Source organism: Mauremys reevesii, linkage group 4, assembly GCF_016161935.1.
Source record: "Mauremys reevesii isolate NIE-2019 linkage group 4, ASM1616193v1, whole genome shotgun sequence".
NCBI lineage: Eukaryota > Metazoa > Chordata > Testudines > Geoemydidae > Mauremys > Mauremys reevesii.
Window position 1 is genome coordinate 150,223,110 of NC_052626.1, and position 9,471 is coordinate 150,232,580.

The window sequence follows — 9,471 nt, forward strand, 5'->3', positions numbered from 1 at the left end:
CGGATTGACCCTGGGGGAGCTGAGATCAGAATCCGGCTCTCACCCCATGGCAGTCAGGGCGTGACTCCGGATTGACCCCGGGGGAGCTGAGATCAGAATCCGGCTCTCACCCCACGGCAGTCAGGGCGTGACTCCGGATTGACCCTGGGGGAGCTGAGATCAGAATCCGGCCCTGACCCCATTGACACTGGGGCCGGATTTCAATCTCAGCTCCCTCGGAGAAAATCCCGAATTCTCACACGCGACTCCGGCCCTCACACAACCCGGCAGGCAAATAAAAAGAACATTTTAAAAAAATCTCTTGGTTTGTAACCAAATCTCAGGATTTTCGGCCAAATCTCCGGCCTTTCGGGGCCGGGACCAGTGACTGTTCGGCCTTCAGGAAGCCAGGCTGGGGCGGGTGACGGCTCCGTGTGTGCCCAGGGCAGTGCCCAGGTGATTTGCCAGCAGACGGGGGATTGTGTTCGTTTGGTTGTTATCTATTAACCCAGCGTCCTCACCTCCCCGCTGGGAGAAGCTGCTCCCAGCTGCCGGCTGTGGCTCAGCTCGTTCGGCTCGGCCAGGCCCCTCGGTGCCCCACTTCCTTCGGGGGGCGGAGAACACAAGGCAAAGGCGGCTTTGTTTCGGGCTGACCCCTGCAGGGGGCGCCCTCCCCCCGTGAGACAGGCGTGTCCTGCCTCAGTTTACCATCCGGACCGCGCTTTGCCCCTCTCCTCCACCACGGGGTCGCCTCACCCGCCTGGGACACGGAGCTTGTCCTGCTCCGCGGGGAAATCCACTGTGCTTTGGGCTTGCCGAGGCCGGAGGAGCGACTGGGTCTGTCTGGGGCTCAGAGAGCCCCGGGGAAACACCGAGTTGTCGGGTCGCAGATGCAGCAAAGCGACGGTTGTTGTGTCTGGGTCGTAGACGCCGCTCGGGGCGTCTGATTTCCCCCCATCGCAGCCACAACCCGGCAACGGCAGCGTCTGGGTCGCAGACGCACAGGGGGCCTCGGGCTCGGGCTGCAAAGCCGAGCAGGAGAATCTCGTGCTGGGGGCGGCGGGAACACGGGGACGCTCGGCTGGTTTGGTCGCAGACAGAGACGCTGGAGGCTTTGGTCTGGGCTGCAGACGCACCCCAGAAAGTGGGGTGTGGGGCGGGCGTCAGACACAGCCCTGCGTCCCGGGCGCAGCCACCGAGCAGCAGCATCTGCTTCCTGCGCCTCGTGGCCAGGGGATCTCTGGGCACAGACCCCGTGGACCTCGCGGCCGCCCCAGGCCCCCGCCCGTCCACTCCAAGCACCAGGCACCTCTCTGTGACGTGCCTCCTGCACCGTGAACACGGAGCCCAGCAAACACCCCTGCAATGCGCACCAGGGAGCGGGCAGGGACCCCGCCGCGGGCGCAGGCCGCAGGCGGCACCCAGACCCCACGGGGCCGCGGGGCAGAGGAAGAACCAAGGGGAATCGGCCCCAACGTGGGGCGAAGTCTGTTTGCTTCGGGACGCAGCCGTAAAAGCGCCGGGTTCTGGTTCCACCGACAGGCCGGGGCCGTTTGCGGCAGCGAATGTGGTGGGTTGGTGGCTCCAGGCACCCGCAGCCAACGCCTCCCACCCACCCGCGAGCCCTTTGGTGACCTCTCTCCAGGAGCTATCGGCTACTCAAACAGGAGTGGCCCCTTATCGGCCGAGCTCCCTCCCTGGGGCACAGAGGCCGGGCTGGGAACAGCCAGGGCAAATCTGGGGGGTGGCACCCGCCTCCAGGAACCCGATATAAGGAGACCATGAACTGAGGTCCCCAGCTTCAGCGGCTGGCCCAAGGAAAGGTAAGTGCCATGGCTGGAGCGTTCCTGCTCCGCCGCTCCACCCCAGAGCTGGCTGTATCTCAGCGTCGGGCGAGGGGGGGGTCCCTCACGCTCCACCCCAGAGCCGGCTGCATCTCAGCGTCAGGCGAGGGGGGGGGTCCCTCACGCTCCACCCCAGAGCCGGCTGCATCTCAGCGTCAGGTGAGGGCGTCCCTCGCGCTCCACCCCAGAGCCGGCTGCATCTCAGTGTCGGGTGAGGGGGTCCCTCGCGCTCCACCCCAGAGCCGGCTGCATCTCAGCGTCGGGTGAGGGGGGTCCCTCGCGCTCCACCCCAGAGCCGGCTGCATCTCAGCGTCGGGCGAGGGGGTCCCTCGCGCTCCACCCCAGAGCCGGCTGCATCTCAGCGTCGGGCGAGGGGGGTCCCTCACGCTCCACCCCAGAGCCGGCTGCATCTCAGTGTCGGGTGAGGGGGTCCCTCGCGCTCCACCCCAGAGCCGGCTGCATCTCAGTGTTGGGTGAGGGGGGGTCCCTCGCGCTCCACCCCAGAGCCGGCTGCATCTCAGCGTTGGGCGAGGGGGTCCCTCACGCTCCACCCCAGAGCCGGCTGCATCTCAGCGTCAGGCAAGGGGGGGGGTCCCTCACGCTCCACCCCAGAGCCGGCTGCATCTCAGCGTCAGGTGAGGGGGCCCTCGCGCTGCACCCCAGAGCCGGCTGTAGCTCAGCGTCGGGCGAGGGGGCCCCTCACGCTCCACCCCCGAGCCGGCTGCATCACAGCGTTGGGCGAGGGGGGTCCCTCGCGCTCCACCCCAGAGCCGGCTGCATCTCAGCGTTGGGCGAGGGGGTCCCTCGCGCTCCACCCCAGAGCCGGCTGCATCCCAGCGTTGGGCGAGGGGGTCCCTCGCGCTCCACCCCAGAGCTGGCTGCATCCCAGTGTTGGGCGAGGGGGTCCCTCGCGCTCCACCCCAGAGCCGGCTGCATCTCAGTGTCGGGCGAGCGGGTCCCTCGCGCTCCACCCCAGAGCCGGCTGCATCTCAGTGTCGGGTGAGGGGGTCCCTCGCGCTCCACCCCAGAGCCGGCTGCATCTCAGTGTCGGGCGAGGGGGTCCCTCGCGCTCCACCCCAGAGCCGGCTGCATCTCAGCGTTGGGCGAAGGGGCCCCACCCCAGAGAAGCCGCCTCTCAGGTTCAGCTGATGTTAGACGGATTTGGTAGGAATTTTCCAGTTCCTGGTGCCTGGAAAGGAGCCTTTGTAGGAAACGAACGGTTTGAAAATAAGGAACCCAGGCGAATTCCCTCCCCGCTGTCTGTTTGCAGACGTCCTGCCGAGACCCCCAGCCAGGATGCTCCGGTTCCTTCTCCTCGTGGCGATTGGCGCCAGCGTCTGCAGAGGTAGGAGCTCAGGGTGGGGGGAACAGGTGGGATCAGGGCGTGACTTGTGCTGCGTTTGGATGGGAGACGCTTAGAGTGGGGGTGGGGGTCCTCGCTCCCTAGAGGGGCCTGTCCCAGCGCCAGGGGAGGGGGCCCCCTGTGCCCAGCCCCCGCCCTGCATCTCAAGTCTGATTTATCTTCCTGCAGCTCAGGACCAAGCTGCAGCAGCCTCGTTCTCCGGGCTCTATGGCGGCACCGGGGGGGACGAATTCTCCCAAACCAATTTTGAGATTGTCGGGCCCATCACTGCAATGAAGATCTGGACGGGCGTCCTGACCCTCCATGGGTGAGCTCTGGGACAGTGGGGGGCTGCGGGTCGGGAGTGAGGGGCACCGGCAGAGCTGGGGGGCAGGGCTGGGCTAGCAGGGGCTGCGGGTCGGGAGTGAGGGGCACCGGCAGAGCTGGGGGGCAGGGCTGGGCTAGCAGGGGCTGCGGGTCGGGAGTGAGGGGCACCGCGAGGGCAGGGGGCCGGGCTGGGCTCGCTGGGGCTGCGGGTCGGGAGTGAGGGGCACCGGCAGAGCTGGGGGGGGCAGGTCTGGGCTGGCAGGGGCTGCGGGTCGGGAGTGAGGGGCACCGGCAGAGCTGGGGGCAGGGCTGGGCTGGCAGGGGCTGCGGGTCGGGAGTGAGGGGCGCTGGCAGGGCTGGAGAGGGCAGGGCTGAGCTGGCAGGGGCTGGGGGGCGGGAGTGAGGGGTACCGGCAGCGCTGGGGGCCCGGGGGCTGCTGGTCGGGGCTGAGGGGCACCAGCAGAGCGGGGGGCCAGGGGGCTGCGGGTCGGGAGTGAGGGGCGCCAGCAGCGCTGGGCTGGCAGGGCTGCGGGTCGGGGCTGAGGGGCACCGGCAGAGCTGGCGGCCAGGGGCTGCGGGTCGGGGCTGAGGGGCACCGGCAGGGCTGGGCTAGCAGGGTCTGCGGGTCGGGAGTGAGGGGCACCGGCAGAGCTGGGGGGGCTGGGCTGGCAGGGGCTGCGGGTCGGGAGTGAGGGGCACCGGCAGAGCGGGGGGCCAGGGGGCTGCGGGTCGGGGCTGAGGGGCACCTGCCGTCTCCCCAGGATCCAGGTTCGCTACGGGAACGCCTGGAGCAGTGTGAACGGGGCGGCCTGGGGGACGCTGGTGCAGATGGACCTGGAGCCGGGCGAGAGCGTCGTGCAGGTTCAAGGCAGTTACAGTTTCTGGGTCGTCACCTCGCTGACCTTCACCACCAGCCTGGGCCGCACCTTCCTGTTCGGGAACCAGAGCGGGGGCACCTTCCTGGCGCTGCCGGCGGCCCCGGGCTCCGTGCTCAGGGCCGTCAGCGGCCGGGCCGGCACCTACCTCTACGCCCTCGGCTTCCACTGGGGCGCCCCCCCCGCCAAGGCGGCGCCCTGCGGCGCCTGAGTCTGGGGAGGAGCCGCCCGGCCGCGCCGCCGGGGAGCCAATAAACTGCTCACCCGCACCCAGCCTGCGTCCCGGGTCTGTGTGAGACGCGCCGCGGAGCCCCCGCCCCCTCCCGCCGCCTCGGGCTGGCGTCCCGGACGCCGGGGTCCCAACCCCGCTCCCGGACCCCGGGGTCCCAACCCCCTCCCTTCCCTCCCCACCATCCTGGATGCCTGGGTCCAATTTCCCCTCCCTTCCCTCCCCTGGGTCCCACTCCCCGTCCCAGTCTCCAGGGGCCCTGCAGGGAGCTGTCCCGGACACCTGGATCCGCCTCCCAATCCTGGACACTGTCCACCACCCCAGGGAGCCCCACCCCAGAGGGGCCATGTCCCAGCGCCGGGCGAGGGGTCCCCGTGTGCCCAGCCCCCCGGAGGGGCCGCGTCCCAGCACCGGGTGAGGGGTCCCCGTGTGCCCGGCCCCCCGGAGGGGCCGCGGCCCAGCGCCGGGCGAGGGGGCCCCGTGTGCCCGGCCCCGGAGGGGCCGCGTCCCAGCGCCGGGCGAGGAGTCCCCGTGTGCCCGGCCCCCCGGAGGGGCCGCGTCCCAGCGCCGGGCGAGGGGTCCCCGTGTGCCCAGCCCCCCGGAGGGGCCGCGTCCCAGCGCCGGGCGAGGTGCCTCCCGTAATGGCCGGACTGCAGAGCGGGGAAGGGAAAAGCTCCCACAAACAAACCTCTCAAACCCTTGGCTCCGGAGACGCCAGAACCGCCGTCAGGGCTGGTTCCCGGCCCGTCGCGAAGGCTGGATCCGCCGGGACCCTGTTTTCTTGGTCCCGCCGCTTTCCCCCGGTCGAGTTCTTAGCCTGTTTTGCCGTGTTTCTGCCCAGCGCCGGGATCCGGCGTCTCAGGCCCATTCCCCACTGCCCCTCGGCCCACGCTGCAGCTTTCCAGCACCGCGATCCTAATGCTAACGCAGCGAACGCCGGCGCTCCGCGGGGCGCTGCGAGCGGCACTGAAATGACCCTTTTCTTTCGCATCATCTCAGCCTGGGGGGGCCCACGCGGTCCGGGCCCACTGCTCGTGCTCCTCGCCAAACTCACTTAAACCCGCGGATCACTTCCCCTCAGGCCCGGCGCTGGCTCCGAAGTGCCAAAGTCCCCTTAGAAAATAGGATTTAGACTTCGAAATCGGTGAGGGGCTGAGCGCAGCAGCACCAGAATCCGGCGGCAAATCCGGGCCTCTCCGGGGGGACAATCCAGCTCCTCGTACATTGCAAGATGCTCCGGTTTGTCCGAACTCAGCCAGCCCGTCTCTCGCCGCGATTTCTCTGGGCTGATCTCGGGCGCTGGACACGGACGACTCCACCCACGGCCTCCGCGGCTCGGCCGTTCATTGCGACGGCCCCTTGTGTCGGTGAGTCGTGCCCTCGTGCAGGCGTCGCGTGTTCACCGTGGTCACGGACGGTCCCCATCCCTCGCCCGTAGGTGTCACGGTGTCACTGCGGAGACCCGGAGCTATAAATACCCAGAGCCCTGCGGGGCGGGGGGCGGGGGGGCACCTGTTTGTGTAACGGAGTCACCTGGGATGGGGCAAGGAAAGTGGAATCATGATTCTTGTGTTCTCTCCCCGGCTCTGGGAGGGGAGGGGAGTGGGGGCTGGGAGCCAGGACTCCTGGGTTCTCTCCCCGGCTCGGGGAGGGGAGTGGGGTCTGGTGGGTTAGAGCAGGGGGGGCTGGGAGCCAGGACTCCTGGGTTCTCTCCCCGGCTCTGGGAGGGGAGTGGGGTCAGGTGGGTTAGAGCAGGGGGGCTGGGAGCCAGGACTCCTGGGTTCTCTCCCCAGCTCTGGGAGAGGAGCAGGGGCTGGTGGTTAGAGCAGGGGGGCTGGGAGCCAGGACTCCTGGGTTCTCTCCCCAGCTCTCGGAGGGGAGCAGGGGCTGGTGGTTAGAGCAGGGGGGCTGGGAGCCAGGACTCCTGGGTTCTCTCCCCGGCTCTGGGAGGGGAGTCGGGGCTAGTGGTTAGAGTGGGGGGTGCTGGGAGCCAGGACTCCTGGGTTCTCTCCCCAGCTCTGGGACAGCAGTGGGGGCTGGTGGATCAGAGCTAACTCCATAACTCAAAGAAAATAGATTTCCTCAATGCTCTTGGCAACCCAAACACAAGGAGGTTTTCCCTGTGGGATTTTTGCCACCGGAGGAAGCCATCTGGAGACACCTCCCCCGCCCCCCCCTTAGCCTGCGAGTGGGTGAGAGGAGGGAGGCTCCTGCAGCTGGGGGTGGTTACATAGGAACAAGGAGGCGAGAAAGTTGGATTAAGAGATAGCAAAAGACAAATACGCTCTATGTATCTGTTGGGTGGAGACTCGAACCGCCCCAGCCTGGGATCCTTAACTGTGTTTTGTTTGCCTGGCGGGTTGTGTGAGGGCCGGAGTCACCTGTGAGAGTTCAGGATTTACTCCAGGGGATCTGAGATTGAAATCCAGCCCCAGTGTAAATGGGTTCAGGGCTGGATTCTGATCTCAGGTCCCTGGGGGGTCAATCCGGAGTCACTCCCCAACTCCAGTGGGGTGAGGGCTGGATTCTGATCTCAGGTCCCCGGGGGGTCAATCTGGAGTCACTCCCCAACTCCAGTGGGGTGAGGGCTGGATTCTGAGCTCAGATCCCTGGGCGGGGGGTCAATCCGGAGTCACTGCCCGACTGCAGTGGGGTGAGGGCTGGATTCTGAGCTCAGGTCCCTGGGGGGTGAATCCGGAGTCACTCCCTGACTGCAGTGGGGTGAGGGCTAGATTCTGATCTCAGGTCCCTGGGGGGGTGAATCCGGAGTCACTCCCTGACTGCAGTGGGGTGAGGGCTGGATTCTGATCTCAGGTTCCCGGGGGTCAATCCAGAGTCACTCCCTGACTGCAGGGTGGTGAGGGCTGGATTCTGATCTCAGGTCCCCGGGGGGTGAATCCGGAGTCACTCCCTGACTGCAGGGCGGTGAGGGTGGATTCTGATCTCAGGTCCCCGGGGGGTGAATCCGGAGTCACTCCCCGACTGCAGTGGGGTGAGGGCTGGATTCTGATCTCAGGTCCCCGGGGGTCAATCCGGAGTCACTCCCTGACTGCAGTGGGGTGAGGGCTGGATTCTGATCTCAGGTCCCCGGGGGTCAATCCGGAGTCACTCCCCGACTGCAGTGGGGTGAGGGCTGGATTCTGATCTCAGGTCCCCGGGGGTCAATCCGGAGTCACTCCCTGACTGCAGTGGGGTGAGGGCTGGATTCTGATCTCAGGTCCCCGGGGGTCAATCCGGAGTCACTCCCCGACTGCAGTGGGGTGAGGGCTGGATTCTGAGCTCAACTTCCTCTTTTCTATTCTTGGCGTTTGGCGCAATCGGCTTTGCAGCCAGCCAGAGCCAGAATCCCCTTGTGTGTCTGCGACCCAGACGCTGCCGTTGCCGGGTTGTGGCTGCGATGTGGGGAAATCAGACGCCCCGGAGCGGCGTCTACGACCCAGACACAACAACCGTCGCTTTGCTGCGTCTGCGACCCGACAACTCGGTGTTTCCCCGGGGCTCTCTGAGCCCCAGACAGACCCAGTCGCTCCTCCGGCCTCGGCAAGCCCAAAGCACAGTGGATTTCCCCGCGGAGCGGGACAAGCTCCGTGTCCCAGGCGGGTGAGGCGACCCCGTGGTGGAGGAGAGGGGCAAAGCGGGGTCCGGATGGTAAACTGAGGCAGGACACGCCTGTCTCACGGGGGGAGGGCGCCCCCTGCAGGGGTCAGCCCGAAACAAAGCCGCCTTTGCCTTGTGTTCTCCGGCCCCCGAAGGAAGTGGGGCACCGAGGGGCCTGGCTGAGCCAGAGCTGGCAGCCGGGAGCAGCTTCTCCCAGCGGGGAGGTGAGGACGCTGGGTTAATAGATAACAACCAAACAAACACAATCCCCGTCTGCTGGCAAATCACCTGGGCACTGCCCTGGGCACACACGGAGCCGTCACCCGCCCCAGCCTGGCTTCCTGAGGGCCCAACAGTCACTGGTCCCGGCCCCGAAAGGCCGGAGATTTGGCCGAAAATCCTGCGATCTGGTTACCAACCAAGAGATTTTTTTTAAACCTTCTTTTTATTTGCCTGCCGGGTTGTGTGAGGGCCGGAGCCACCTGAGAGAATTCGGGATTTACTCCAGGGCAGCTGAGATCGAAATCCGGCCCCAGGGTCAGGGCTGGAGTCTCGTCTCAGCTCCCCCCGGTCTCCTGCACCCCTAACCCCGCCCCCCCGGGTGCCAACGTGAGGTGGGACCCAGGCGTCCTGCACCCCTAACCCCGCCCCCCCGGGTGCCAATGTGAGGTGGGACCCAGGCATCCTGCACCTCTAATCTCCCTCCCCCAACCCAGTCACTCTTTTTGGGCAGGACTGTTTCGTGGGACTCCCTCTCCCGATTCCCAGGGAGCCGCGTTATGGCCCGAGGCGCCGCACAGTGACACAGCCAGGCCGGGCAGGACGCCGGGCCGAGGGTCGTGTCTATCACGGTGTATTGGGCTCGATTTCCGTGTTCGCCGCTGCCTGGGGGGTCGGGGGGCAGACACCGATTCCCTGGCCGCAGCTGCAGCGATTCGCCGCGTCGGCGCGTTACGGCCGCTCCCGGTCCCGTGTCAAAATCTACAAAGGCGACTCCCTCAAAGCCAACGCGGAGGCGTTCGGCCCCTGCGCCCGGCCGGCCGGTTCAGTGACCGGTGGCGACGGTTTTCGCCTGGGTTTGTGTGAGTGCAGAGACGCCGGGGGGGACCAGGGGCCACGTGTGAAACATCGGGACGGGGAGCGGGGATACAGGGTCCTATCTAAGCCAAAGCCCCGAACACTGGGGGTGCCCTATACACCTGGGACATCTGGTCACCCTAGATATTTATATATATAACCAAATATAAATGTATTTCCCCTCTACGGGGCGTCAGCTCC

At 67.0% G+C, this 9,471-nt stretch overlaps 1 protein-coding gene across 1 annotated transcript; it reads left to right on the forward strand.

Moving 5' to 3' along the window:
• The first annotated feature begins 3,073 nt into the window (after positions 1-3,073).
• LOC120404131 (zymogen granule membrane protein 16-like) lies at positions 3,074-4,578 on the forward strand. The gene is made up of 3 exons (XM_039536129.1): positions 3,074-3,168; positions 3,355-3,493; positions 4,254-4,578. Exons 1-3 carry the CDS (start codon positions 3,120-3,122, stop codon positions 4,576-4,578), a joined length of 513 nt encoding a protein of 170 aa, XP_039392063.1. The 5' UTR covers positions 3,074-3,119.
• Positions 4,579-9,471: the final 4,893 nt, after the last annotated feature.